Raw genomic sequence first — 15,894 nt, 5'->3', positions numbered from 1 at the left:
TGTAGTTCATGAATAACGCATGAATTGTCATGATTAAACATTCATAATCATTCATGATGGTTTTAAGTTCATGAATATTCCTAAAATATTCATGAACTTTTTATGAATGTGCATGGATGGGTTGTTCATGAATATCTATGACTTCATGTCTAAAAGAGATTCATTAGCGTTCATGAATTTATGAATCAAAGGATTCATGAATGTTCATTAAATATTCTTTTCTAAATTATTCATGAAGTTTTAAGTACATGAATTGCATAAAAATATTCATGAACAATTGAAGAATATTCGTGAATTTTATTTATGAAATGTTTATGAATTATTCATTAACGTCACGATATATTGTCGAATTTTCATGCCAGTTGGCCCCTTTATCGTGGCACATAGAACATAGAATTACACGATCACATGGTATAGAACAATAGAAAATACAAGATTATTTGAGGTGATTGCGGATATGTCTGTACGGAGAATAAGGAATGCTTGAATCAATATAAACGATGCACAGAAAGTGTTATATTCTCGCAATTACATGTATCATTATCGTTCATCGTGAAAACGAATCGTTAACTTACAATATAACATAAGTTATCAATCATTTGCAATTTATGCATCATCAACGTTCTTAACGGAAATGATGACTTCAAACCCTTTGGAGTGTGCTTACATAACTTGTTTACTTCACCGATAGAGAAAATCGAACATTTGGAGAAGTACAGAACTTGATTGGACGTTTTATAATTCATATTTTAATTCATCGTCTACCTCATTTAAGAAATATCATTGAAATGTACACCTTTAAGATGACATGTGATATTAATTCCTTGGTTAACTGATTTACAAACAAAATAGAGCAATAACTCTCGTGACCCCTATATCATGCTTCGTGGTCATTAGTCTGTCCAATTTGAGCAGTATAAAATTGATCATGTTTATTTTTGCGTTAAAGTGCAAAGCGAACCTACATATAACGATCAATACGCACCCTTACCGTTGTAATGTGGTTCGAATTAGTTTTCATAAATTAATCAAATAGTTGGAATTAAACGCATATCTTACATGAGAAGTCGAAACACAAATAATGTAATAAACACTTGGAAAATAAAAGGTAATTTTGTGTGTGTCAAAAGTACTATTAATCAGGTATTGTCAGTGTTTGACTTTTTTGTAAGGAAAATGAAATATAATTTACTCTAATGACCGACATTAGCGCTTTGAAATCTTTTAAGTGTCTCTAAGGAGACATTGACTTTGGACAATCGGTTTTCTTAATAAAATAGACTATAGAATGGTTAGGTGAATTTAGGTCTCCCATTCGTGGATTGTCTAAGCAGTCCATAGACATGAGTACTAGCTGGACGGTATGACTGAATGCAAAGCATTAAAGGGCGAGGTCAGATGTTTAATTAACAGTCATGTTTAAAAATGAATTTTGTGGAAATAACGGGGACGATTTTTTGTTTATTTTTTTCATGTATTGACACTCCCTGAAAAGAAATGAGATCGTATTTCCGTAACAGATATTCCGTTTTTGGTCAGTTGGTTATTCTGAAAGCTAGTCAAATTCATCTGAGCGTTTACAAATTAAACCGATAATACTGAGCTTCTGTCGGAGAAAGATTACATTCATCGAAATGATAAGAACGTTCGAACCGCTTGATAATACAGTACATGTATATTGAGCTTACTTGAAAGCATCATATACGTCGTGATATTTTCACCATGAATCCAAAATGGCCGCCGTAAATTTACACGCCCGTATGTGGGTCTAAATGTTTAAAATTGTTTTTTGTATGTTCAAGTGTATTTTTGTACGTGTCACCTTAGAGATGCTTCGCATTTCGTACTTGAAGGGCACGAAGAACTGTCCCTTTATAAGGAAAATCATGCTCATGAATAAAAACCTTCACAATTTTAGCAAACTCATTAGTATGTCATTTCAAATAAAAACAACCAGATATTGATGACGTCATCAATTGAAACGCTCACTTGACGAGACTCTGATTCTGGCAAAAAAGAAAATACTACCACGTCACTTATGTAATCAATTCAGAACACGAGCAACAATAAAGAAACACATGTCTATCTAGTCAGTGAATAGGGACATTAGTACATTGCATATAGACTCTGCAAGCCAATTATGTATGTATACTACTGTCATATTACCGCATAACTCCTGCTGCTTAGACACTGCCTTTAAACCTCACTTATGTCCTGAGTTAACTTTAAACCTCACTTATGTCCTGAATTAACTTTAAACCTCACTTATGTCCTGAGTTAACTTTAAACCTCACTTATGTCCTGAGTTAACTTTAAACCTCACTTATGTCCTGAGTTAACTTTAAACCTCACTTATGTCCTGAGTTGACTCTATACCTTTTTTGGGGAAGAGTGAGTGCCGTATATGCAAACCATACTGTGACGGAAACGTACCAGCTTTCATAAACACACAAACATTCATAAACAAAATGTATATAACACAGCGAACCCATGCTAATATTGCATCATTATTACTAATACAAATAGCTACTAGTAATAGCAATTTGTAAGCTCAAACCTAACTTCTACAAGCATTTATTACAAATCTCTACTGATTTATAACAATTTAACACAATAAGAATTTAAATTCGTATCAACTGCCACAAACTATGTAGTGATGTATAGATGTACTTTAAGGATAATAATTCGCAGTGATCATGCTGTAGCCTCACTCGTTTCAATCCGTGGCAACCATTCCGGAACAAATGTCTTTGATTGCATTGATTTTGGGGCCCCAATCACGAGGGAATGCATATACCGCTAATTTCGGTATTCGGTACCCGCGTTAGCGAAAATTACTACCTCAATTGCTTCCTAAAAGATAATGAACGTGGCATTTCATGAATGTTTTTTCCTTATTAAATCACAAACGCAACGTACGGTGCATATATGGATTAGATTTTAGCTTGCAATTTCGGGAAAACGACCTATGAAAGATCTAACTACATGGCATCAGCGTTTAAATGGGTAGGAACTCCTGTTCGTGTTTAAAAGTTTTAAATTGTTAAGGTGAATCAAACAGATATATCATGAAGACGGTTTCCCCAGCGCTTAGTAGGACTACAGAGGTGAATTATAGGATATCTGAAGTATTAGATGATATCATGTTCTTTCTCAGGAGAAATAGACTAAGTTACATCTTACCAGAAGTACTTTAGAATAGTAAGCTTTGCACAACCTATCTTTAGCTTATATTGGTAAAAGGTCGCTTTACGTTTAAAAGAGAGTAAGAAATCTATAACATATTGTAAGCACAGTCGAAGAACCGCTATCAAACGCTGCAGAACAGTACCATATTTAGTCAAGTATTATTATTTGTAATTTCTTAAATTATTTTATTATGGTTTTATTTTCAACAAGTGGATTAAGGTTGTATTACACCCAATATATCCAACAAAAAGCATAGTTGCAAAAGAGAAAAACAAGAATTCTCGATAAAGGAAATAAAGAGTTGTAAACTTTGTATAATAAAAATAAATATTAATAATTCCTTAAAGTCCACAAATGTTTGCCATGAATCCAGCATTAATTTTAAGCCATTTTTGTCAGGTTACAAAGTATAATGTATGGATATGATTATTCGTTCTGCTTGGTTTAACGTCCAAACAGCCAAAATCATTTGAGAACGAGGGACACTCGGAGATAAACCATCGTCCTATAGTCGGTATTTAGCAACTGCCCAATATGGGATTCGAACTTGTGACCCAGAGATGGAGGGCTTTTGGTGATATTACAGGACATTTCAACCTTTTGGCAACTTCGAGCAGAAAATAATGAACATTACCTGTACAGCACATTGCCTGATGCAAATGTTGGTATTGTATATATACATGGAATGACTTGTTGCCTTGAATTCACAGTTTTACGCATATTGATATTCTTCGTTCGTGCACAATCGACCTTGATTTCTGCAGGTTTAACCTCGAGTGTATTTCCCTAATATAAGTTTCAGACATTCCCAATTTCTAGCCAGTTTTCAATACAGTTGGTCACGAATGTAGTGCAGTTTTATGTAACGATTACTATAGTACATATCAGATGTACAAATAATGTTCTATTAAGCTGCAAGGTTAACTGGACTTCTTCTTGCAATGTAGCAATATCATTTTACTCAATACCACATGTCAGTCTGCGTTTAAATGTTATGAAGGGCAACGCTTGGCGGCAGTATTAACCTTGTCAGTCAAAATATTGATGTCGAACTTTAAAGGAACACATATACGTTCAGAACTTTAATATCGATGGCCTAAGATGAGGTCACAACACCAATAAATACAAGTTTCCCTGTTTAGTCTATATTATGCCGGTGGGCGCAGTGATGATCAACTAACGCGTGGCATTTATGACGATAGCAGGAAACACAATGCAACCCTCGTTATGAAAATCAACATTTGATTTATTTTGATTAAATTGTTCAGAAGGTGGTGTTAAGTGTAGTATGAACGTTAATCTGATGATTTCTGTAACTCTTTGTGAGCCTTAACATGAAGCATTTCACTCGATTAAACTGTTCCTGAAAGATTTTTATGTCATATATTTTATTGACATTGCTTATTTCTGCAAGTATAATACAATTTTTTAGTTTAGTTTTATGGGGAAAAATGACCTGATTGCGTTTTTTTAAAGCGGACGCTGTTGTTAGAGGTACGCGGACGGCAGACACATGTTTAATGCGTGATTTTTGAGTCTGTGATATGATTTAGCGAGCCTTGTATAGTAAGATCGTGCAGCAGGCGCGTTTCCAAATTTGCTACCTAATGCAGGCATGCCATATTTGCATGTTTTAATCTATAGCCGCCATTTGCATGACTTTATAAAAATAGATTCGATGTGTATGCTTTCATAAGTCGAATCCGGACAAACAACACTAATAAACATAATGGCATGATCATTGGTGACAGAAATATTTACTGAACCCGTGAACTTACTAAACTGAAATGTATAATTTTTTACATATTTTGCCAAAATTTACAAAGAACACAACAATCTACGTGCAACCAATAATATTTAAGGTTAAAATTGATTCATAGACACGTCTATACACTCACAAGGGGCAAACCAACCTTCCCAAAAACCAACAACGTCTATTAAAAGTATAAAAAACAGCATTCTTATGCGCAAGGATAAAAAATTGTAGAATGATTCCAGGATTCCAGAGTAATTAACCAAATAATGAAAAGTAGCTTCATTATCAGAAATGTTGTTGTCTTTTTATATGCCAAATACATTTAACATGACATTAGAATTCCTACAACCTTTCATACTTGTAATTTCCACGTATAAACCTGTATGTAATCTTATCATTGCTCACACGTTCTTCAGGAAACTATCTCCTGTAGGACAGGTATAGGGCAACATGGACAAAAATTACTTCAAACTATTGTTATATAATAGCTTAGAAATATTTTACACAAAGCCAAAGACACAATGAAATGGTCCGCGTATATGTTGCAGTTGTCCTTTGGGCATTTCAAACTGTGCGACAGCCAAACGTTGAGCTCGTTGATAATGCATAATCATAGGTCTATAAGTAACAGACGGAATGTTAAGTAGGCAACGACCTTCGGAACATGGAAATAAAATTTGAATTTAAAACCCGTTAAAAAACGTAAACGGCATATTTACGGAATACTAACAAGTTTGCAACAAGCACGAGATATATCAGCCACAAGAAAACTGCTTTTTTTGGGTGTCTGTTTCGCATAACATTATATGTCTGAATTGCCTTTTTATAGCCTTTTCCTATATTTCTGAACCTATATCTTCATGGACTATTTGTGGCTTGAAATTCGTGTGAGGTAAAAGACGAATACCATTCCTGAACGTTTATGCTTCATTTAAATGTGTTGGAATGTAACATATATTCTTTACAAAGAGTTTTTTTCGAAAGGCGTGAAATTTTCGTTTTTAAGATATCGGTTTTCCAGAAATTGATCGCCCTGAAATGCTAATATAATAAGAGTTTGACACTCCATATTGACCTTTTCGTTTCACTGGCAATGCGCATGCGTATCTGTGTTATGTATCTTTTATAGTCGAAGGTCATGGTTTTCGAGTTACGATAATTGATTTTCTTGCATTAGCCCTCTATCCCTTGGTTGAAAATCCACAGTGTATGTTTTACAATTACAATGATCTTAGGTGTAGGCTATGGCTTTTCTACGGGTAATCAGATTTCAACAACCTTGTCATGTCCTTAAATTGTAATTACAATTAAGTGTAACATATCTCAACACAAATGAGAGAAAAAAATGACAGGTTTTCTCCGTGATGTTGTCACAATACAGTTGAACCTAGTTTAGTCGAAGTGTTGTTACTGGATAATGTTTAAAAGAAAATACTAAAAAGACAAACAAGAAAATTCAGGACTTTGCCTTTTAGAAAAATATTCAAATACCTTCACAAGGATCCTTTTTACTATATAATGTAAAGATATACTGAGCAAACCTTGTATACTTCCACCGACTTTATTTAGGGAGTGGGACGACTGGTTTGCCAATTGGCAATATAATGTGAATGGATTGGTTAAACAGATTAGAAAATGTTACCGGCTAAGGTGTGTTGTTGAGTGCCGTTAACTACAAACACAGCACGAGTCCAACTATTATTAAAAAGATATACAACACGATTAATTCATTCATACTCCACTTTTATGGGCCTTGATTGAAATTCGTGACATATTCACATTTTAATGTTTTCTTATATATTTCCATTCGTCATTCTTTAAACACAACATGTTTTCTATTCTCAGAACTACGAAACGCACTTTTATTTCTCAAGGTTTTCAATTGGATGTTCTCACATTATGAATAAAGTCGGCAGTGCTGTTTTGGTATAATACATGTCTTCTGACTCTTGGGATACGTAAGATATTATCTGGTGCTAATGGTTCATACAAACCTAAGGAACTCCATCTGTGGTAAAGCAATTACGTTACCATGTAAACTCAACAGAATGACGTATTCACAGCGTAGGTGGCGCTGTTTACACAAACCATGACCAGGACAGGACACATAATATGTCCACATCAACTCTATATTACTATTCGGCACTAGTTGCCATCAACTTGAGGACCCCATGGGAACCCGAATGGGCATCAGATCGAAATTATAAAACAATGTAAGAAGGTGACGCATTGGTAGAGTATCTTAAAAACCCCATTCCGCTGGTGTTAGTACATTAACCTCATCGTTATGACCAAATATTTCTGATATTTACGGAATAAGCGTAGCTATCAGTCATCAGCCGACAGTTATGTGTATAACAGTGTAGTATTGTCTTCATGGCAGAACATTGCAGGCTCGCATATAAAAGAAACGACAATCCAAGCGTGCTGGAACATTTAGTTATTGTATACTTTGTTACTGAAGTGATAATACTATGAAGGAGACCGACACTGCCTAGATCACAATCATGTCTCAGGAATGCTATAAATGTGCCATGTTGTGTATCGAAAATATGGAAGGAAACGATGCATTCTTAACAGCAAATAAAAATTAAATACATTCGTTCTGAGATAAATGGACATTTGCATATTTGTAGTTGCCCAATTTTTATCGGCCATCGTTTCGAAAGAAGTTGGCGGCCATTTTTATTAAGCGCACCTGGTTACCAGTGTTGTAATATATGGGTATAAACGCAGTCTTGTATATTTTTATCTTAACACGAATATTTGCGTTATTGGGTGAAAAAAACGTTCATTTTACATAACTAATCTCATTATTAATACAAATGACAAACACACAAATACACCCCAGAACCTACACAAATCATCAACGGGATATAACATATTTGTTATTGTCAAATAGATAAAACATAGTTATGTCACAAACACGTTAATCAAACTACAAATTCAAGTAAAGAAGGGCAATGTGCAGATCAGAATAAATATTTCCGAGATGATTACATAACAGACAACCCACTGACAACATATTGCTATTGAAGACGATATCCTCCTTTACCTCATTTAAAATGCGTCCACTATAATTAACAATATATACAAACCATGAAATAAAGCCGATCTGACAATATACAATTTTGAAGGAGGAAAAAAGGAATTATAACTGCATGTGGAGAAGTGAATATGATATACACAGCAACGTACCCTCAAGACCCACCAAAATGCGTGAAGATTGTCTTTCGGATTAACGTTTGGTTTCGCTTGTTTTAAGTTTTACGTCCTATAAGCAGCCATGGTCATGTAAAGACGTGCCAGGTTTGATGGTGGAGGAAAACCGGAGTCCCCGAGAAAAACACATCTTAACATATAACCAAAATCTCCCCTCCAGACCTTTGGGTCGCGAGTTCGAACTCCACGTTTAAGGTATACACAATTACATAATTAATCATTAATAATGATTATTTTACACCGGCCTCTTTATGTTTGATTTCGAAAATAAAAGGCACAAAAATGATTTTTCCGGTGACGTTATATAGATGTACTGAATCTGGAAAATAACAGATAACCTAAGCCTTTAGTTGAAAAGGATGTAAGATTTTAAGTGATTCTTGTAAGATACCATCCCAAACATTGGACATTGCAGAGATAAGATAGGTATTCAATTGGTTCCAATGGAGACGTTTAATCAATACTTGAAACTTCAATGTCTTCTAAATTGCAGTCGAACCTCGCTTTTACATGAACCTCCATTTTTGTCGCCATCTAACAAATGGAATTGGACACGGCATGCAGAGATTTTTGGTTCTCAAATTCTCCCAAACCGATAAAAAATTAGGCAGGAATTAATTGGGTATCCTTTTCGGTTGTGGTAGTTCGATGTAGCACTCTAAGTATGTTTTTGCGTGTCTGAATAAAACAGAAAAGGCATAAAAAGGAAAAGCCATTGACCGAACCGTAAGACGCAAGAAAAACGACATAGAATTGTATGACATTTTAAAATTCAATATAAGAATGTACAATCGTTATTTGAGGACCTTTTAAAAATATGTCAGACAAATTAACTATACAATACAGAGGTGAGAGACACCATTTGCTACTGTAGTTGATATGTGATGACGGGAAGTGGAGTGTCAGATGCTCTAAGTATTAGCCAAAATTGTGTATGGATTGAGAGTTAGTATTGGAAAGTCAGACACTCATACCAATTGCCAAACTTACGAAAGGGGGACAGGGTTAGGAGTAAATGGTAGGATATCAGACGCCTTAACCACTTTCCATAAGTATTCAAGGGGTTAGTGTTAAGACGTATTAACCTCTTGGCTGCTGCATCCTAATAAGCGAAAGAATACATCAGTTCTACAAAATGAGATACAGTGATTGGATCTGTTTATTAAGATGCTGAATGAATTAAAATCTGGAAGAAAGCGAAGAAAACAAAGAATCTATTATTTTGTAAAGCATATATCAACAAAATAACAATAATTAATTCAATAAATATCAGTAAATATTAGTTTTTTATTGTTTCAACAAAATTCTTCTTCTCATTATTTCAGGCAGCTCATGTAAAATCTAGCATTGGAATATAATTTGACCTTCAGCATCGGTTAAATTTTAGTTTATTACGCAATTTATGAAGAACTATCATCCCAAAGAATGCTTTAGGCCTTAGTAAACCGTTTGGTTTCTTATCTATTTATTTCCAATTCTAATTTTCAAACATGTGACCCCAATAATAAATTTGATAAATGAATGTGTTTGGTATCTGGTTCTACATATACATAGTTCATAATATGAACGTAAAACAAATAATACGCGAATAATACATAGAAATGAGAAGTTGTAAAACCGGATAATTAAATAGCGAACGGAAAGATAACCTTGAAAATCTGAGGCTCATTGACTGTGACAGTTATCTTAGATCAGGATATCTTTGATATGTGCAAATAAAGCACTTGATATAAATCAATAAATGAACCATAAAATCATAATTGGATTTGTGTCTCCTTAATGTCAAGATAAGACTAGGACATACCAAAATTCTCTATGCTTATTCTATGAAGTCTAATAACTTTTAAGAAAATTGATTTTGTTGTAGTTAAACGGTTCTTTAAAGGTAAAATGAAGACAAACAAGGATTGCATCTAATCTAAAGTCTATCAAAATAGCGTGTCGCCTTCCTTATGTTCAGAATGTAGGGAATGTGGAAGTTGGTCAAAATTTAACAGAAAGGGGCGGCTCTGTGTCTTCGACACCATACCCTAGTTAGGTTGAATCGATAGTGGATAATACCACAGTCGCCCAAAACACATCGGGACACATTTGTATTAAGCGTTTAGCTGAAGTCATCCGTATTGACTATAACTGTAGGGAAGCTAAAATTAAATCTTTATCTAAGTGAACGCAAATTTTACAAACTGCTAACTGTTAATACATAGAATGATGAAAAACTTAAAGTTTATTGACCACCTTAGGTATACATTAAGTATTTATATTTTAATTAAATGATATTTAATGAGATATTTGTGGTACAAGATAATATAAACTCTACATCAGACTCAATTACACATACTTTATGATACCAGTTTTTAATTGTAACATCACTTCAGGTTATTAACTAGCCTTGAAATTATGAAATAAATCGTTGTTTTTCCAATGTTTATCCAGTTCAGGTTTGTTTATCATGGATGACTCCTCATCACGAAATCTGATAATAATAATGTAATTATGCAAATGGAACATCAACCGGTAAAGCAAGATTTGTTCATGCGAATCGTCAATATAGGTCACTTAGTTATTATAAAAATTGTGTTTTAAGGCAAATTAATCAATCATTTTTTAATTACAGTCTAGTATTCAATCCAGTGTTTGAAATCCAGGGTTTCCAAAGAAAATATTAATCAACCATGAGGTAGCATCTACTCTGAAATATTCTAAAAACATGATCTACCGTACCACTGCCACCACCACAACAGTACTTAGCATGTTGTTCGTGAGATTAGTGAAAAGTCATTCATTGTTTTATTTCTCAATTTCTCATAAAATCAATTGCATTTTGAACAATTTTTCATAACAATTAGAATTAAAAAAGTGTTTCAAGGATTAAAATGTGTTACTGATTTAAAATATTGTGTATTGTCGCAAATTGAAATATTGATGTCACAAACATTTTCTGGCTTCTCATTAATTCCCGCATTGCAAAACGATCTATACTGCCGGCACAGTTTCTGTACCTTTGTATTCAACGAAGCCAGCAATACTGGCGATACGTTGATATAAACATTTAAAATTCAATCGAAAAAAACAGATGAGAAATAATCGTGACTCTGCCAGACTTTTCACTAATTCAGACTAACTGTTTTCGAGACCCAACAGAGGAATCCTTGAGTTCCTGATTCAATCCAATAAAACCATTGTTCAACTGTCCCACTTGATCAACTAGATCATGACAACTATGGTCATGTCCAAATAGCTCCGGACATATGGCAGTCAATGGCGACGTGGCAGACACTTCATTGACCAGTAGGTGGACCTCGGACACGGAAAAAGGCCGTCTACAATCAATGACATTTTCTCTACTAGTTAGTATACTTAAAGCAAACAGGAAATACATATAATAACAGTGTATACTAAATGTTAGTTTAATTAAATAATTTTCTCACAATCTGAATGAACATACATGTATCAAAGGCTGCTTGATCTGACGTCACAAAATTCTGTTAATTCAAATTGGGCAATAAAATGCAGATTATTTGATAAGAGTAAGTCATAAGTACTAGCCAGAAGAATTTAAGCAATAACTTATCAAAAAGCCATGATAAGTATTTTTGGCAAAGCGAATCGTCTATTCTCTCACCCTAAAATCAGCACATCTCATCCAAAACTCGTTGGACCTCTTCTTTGTGGTTTTGTCCTGTTGGAGCTTTGACCGGGTCAATAATCTTGCATTGTGGAACATTGTAGTTTGTTCAAGCTAAGCAACAGTGGGAGCAAATCATTACATTAGTTTTTTTTTAATATCTGTGTTAAAACGACAGAACCAAACTTGGATTTCAATACGAAAAGTGATGGGTGTACATATATATCTTTGTCATCCTGTGAGACTTTATTGCCTAAAATACACCCTAGAGTGGCATATATTCAATAAAATGCACGAAGGCATGTATTGACATTATCCCGTTTTAACACGCAATTTCTCAGGAAGTCGAGACATAAACCTACAAACCCACGACGTCTGGTGTTTTTACCAACTGACATCTTACGGTGTAATATATATAAATGAGTTTTGACAACGAAACTACATCAGGGAATACATTGGCAAAGTATTGTGGTGTCATATCTGGTATACATAGTATATGTAGGACTGAAAATGTATTTGATAAATAACTTACAAAACGAGTCGTCTTGGACTTCTTTTAATTTGTTTTTATTGGCGAGCAACGATTAAAATATGAAATTTCATTTATTTGAATATATGAATGAACAAGAAGTTTGATATTTGTAATCCCATTTTCTTAAAAATTGTATTGTAGTGAACTTTAATGTCAAAATTCAAATTGATGCAAATTGAAGCTGTAAACTTTTTAGATGCATATATGAAGCATTCTGCAATAGTTATATAGACTGACAATGTAAAACAATAGTAAGTTGATGAATATTCCGTTGTGACTTGCAATGCGCTAAATACAAAAGTACAAGATATGTGGAATATCACGTTCATTTTTGCGTGATTTCCATGACTTTGGTGAATGATCAAATATTCTTTAAAAAGAGATTACCTCTGAGTGCAATCTCCCTTATTTGGTACAAGCGCCGATATTGTTGCTGTTTCAGAGAACGACAAAAGTGCAGTATATGTGTGGGTTTATGGCATCATACATTTGTGAAACCTGTCAAATATGTACAAGTTTGCATCACAAGATGTATTTATTCACGGTCTCGGCGCTTTCTTTTCGTTTAAATACATAGATGTAATTGCAGAATATCGACATAAGTATGATACAAAGGCCTGCCGAGTGAACATACAGTAGAAGTCAATGCCCCATAGAGTCCGTAATTTAGAGGAGTTATGTCTGCTATTGACTTAAACTTCCACATATTGTCCATTGTGAAACTGGTAAGAGAGTGGACCTCCCTATGGGACGTCAGTTGGTATTGACCAATAAACATTACACTTGATTCCGGCCACGGCCAAATTCGATCAGCTTGATTTACTGCTTATAATAGATAGACAAATTACAACATCCTGATGTCATTGTTTATTTCGTATACTTTTCACGTCTACGAATTACTTCTAGACGGAAAATATAACTTATTTCATGGAATTTCGGATTCAATAACGTCGCTATTACTTCCGTTAAGCTTAAGGGTTGCATGCAGTTCTGGCATTTATTGATCAAATTCTATAGGGACCCAATGAATCCGATGTTGCTTATTTCTTACCATCAAGCGAATATTCAGGGGTCGAGTGTAGGTGCACATCAAATCTCGTAATGACTACGATTCATCATTACCGCCTTGATTGTTCCCATCAGATTAATTCCTCGCCCTGCCGCAGGTTTCTATTATACAATATTTCCTTTAGTTTGTGCCTGTAATGGAGAATTATCACAGACAGCCGAGTGTATGAGGCCACATCAGGCGTCGAGTACACCATGCTAGACTGTAAGACGGGACTGTAGCGATATGGTCGAGTTATACATCAGCCACTGCCTGCCTTTTAGCAATAACCTTCTACATTTCACATAAGTCCTTACAATGAAGTAATTTCGTCAGGGAATGTCAGTGCTCTGCAAATAACAGATTACCCCCATGCAGTCTAAAAAGGGTCCAAATTTTACAATTGCACCAATATCGCTGCCTTTGCAAATGACAAGAATAAAACTAATTTCACATCACAAAATTAGTTTTTGGAAGACTAATTTAATCTATCTTCAGATAGTTTATGAAGTATATATATATATACTATGAGTTAGTCATTGTCTTGAAGTTAAGAATAGTTTTGAAAATTGCTTTATCAGAAAATCAAATTAGAATTAAACGCTATCGACATTACAATTTTATTATAAAGGTGTCTTATGAAAGGGCCAAGCCGTCATTTTGACAACCTTATGCACTCAACGTTTTCATATTGAGCCTAACGAGAACTGAAGCTGCCAGTTATTCAAACCACAGCTTTGAATAAATGACTTAATGACCAGGAAGCGAGTCCAAGACTGCGTCGCAGAGGGATTTGTTCTGGCACTTTTAAGTTAACATGATAAATGTGCCGGGAGAACGAGCGGATATAGGGAGTATTTAGACAAGAGAGCAAGCCACCTTAATACGACAAGGCCATAATATGCTAAATTAAGAGTATAAAGAGTAAGAAAGCATCACTTACCTATATTTACAGTCAATGGATCTTCCGATTTAGCCATACCAACACAAACACACCAAAACATCACAACAACTATAGTAAATGTCGTTTTAGAGAAACATCCAGACACCTCCATTTGTAACGTACATTAAATTTTTTTCCTAATAAGTATGTAATTTTTCTAAAGACTTATCATATATAAACCCGTGCGAACACATGCTACTGAGAACAACATTCTGGTACAATTTTTTGCATCATGCAACAATGCGCATGGGCAGTGTACCACAGGTTGACACTTGGTGCGAACTGAGGCTCTTTTGTAAAGTTCTGTACTCGTCCAGTACCATGGATTAAAATGACTCTAGACAGAGCAGAGGCGCATTCGATGAATGAAATCTCGTATGTGTTAATGGAAAAACTGTTGTAATATGATTAGTTATCCCATGGCAGATAGATCCTATACTAGTTTGCACTAGCTACCTAGCGCACGCCCATCACACTGGCGTACTCTCCGAGTTCTGTCGCGATCTTCAGCCGATAGGCCAAACTTCGATCTCTCTATGTCCAGCAACAGGAAAGAAGCAGGAAAATGAATACGTGTAATTGGGTATAAAATTTTACCTGGCGCTAAACCATGGAAATAAAATCAATTGTAATGATAGCAAATATTGCTTTCATACGACCGCATGTAACCCTGCAATGACGCGTATTGACAGTTCCACACAGTCGAGTCGTATCGAAATGGATGTGAACGTGTGGATTTTAAACTAATAGTTTGACAAGTATAAAGAAAGTGAGAAAAATGAGCAGAAAGCCAATCTCGTTTATTTGATCAAATGTTCACTAAACCAAAATGTCGGAGGTGACATATAGGGAGATTGAGTTTGCGGCTAAAGTATATTCACAGCTACGTCAAGCTCCTGGCAAAATGCGATAAACAATATATACGGGAGTGAATAGCGAAATATAAAAACATGTTGAAAACAATTTCGCGATGCTCTTTTTATGGCAACGATAACATGATATGGTAGGAGAATCATAAACATTTTGATATGCTATTGTTTTAGATTGATTTGTGGTATCAAGGCTTCGACGTCATTACACTAACACGTCATAACTTAATAGGTTATATATCAACTGACCGATGAAATAACCATTGATTTAATTACTCAAACACGTGCAACTACCATTTTATGATAGGTTGGTATAGGTAAACTTATTACCCATCCAATTTCTATTATAAAATTACTATGATTATCTGTAGTATTATGGGAAAGAATGAAATATATCCTGTTTTAAACCTTTAACTTCTAAAGAGTAATCAACTAACTTTAATACGTATCGTCGGTTATTTGCATTTGGGATAATATTTTCGTGATTTCGCGTAACGTTGCTATGATCCGCTATCTAGAAATCACACATACCATGGAATTAAGATAAGGAAATTAAAAAACATTACTGATAAAATTTATTTTCTTGTTTTTATTAAAATCAGAAAACGTTGTGCTGCGAACGTAAATAGCCAACTATATGGAACACGTGAACATTTGCTTCTTCTTCATTTTCGGGGGAAGGAAACCTATTTAAAAAAAAATTATGA

At 34.6% G+C, this 15,894-nt stretch overlaps 1 protein-coding gene across 1 annotated transcript in view; it reads right to left on the bottom strand.

Moving 5' to 3' along the window:
• Positions 1-14,648, bottom strand: part of LOC138326688 (glutamate receptor 4-like) — a 136,624-nt gene extending 121,976 nt beyond the window's left edge. Inside the window, exon 1 of the mRNA XM_069272690.1 lies at positions 14,319-14,648. Within this exon, the coding sequence (XP_069128791.1) occupies positions 14,319-14,430 (112 nt within the window). The 5' untranslated portion in view covers positions 14,431-14,648. The remainder of the gene's footprint in view (positions 1-14,318) is intronic.
• Between the last annotated feature and the right edge of the window lie 1,246 nt (positions 14,649-15,894).

The sequence above is a fragment of the Argopecten irradians genome, chromosome 7 (assembly GCF_041381155.1).
Source record: "Argopecten irradians isolate NY chromosome 7, Ai_NY, whole genome shotgun sequence".
Taxonomy (NCBI): domain Eukaryota; kingdom Metazoa; phylum Mollusca; class Bivalvia; order Pectinida; family Pectinidae; genus Argopecten; species Argopecten irradians.
Note: the sequence above shows the minus strand (reverse complement) of the source record. Positions and strands in the feature narration are given on the sequence as shown.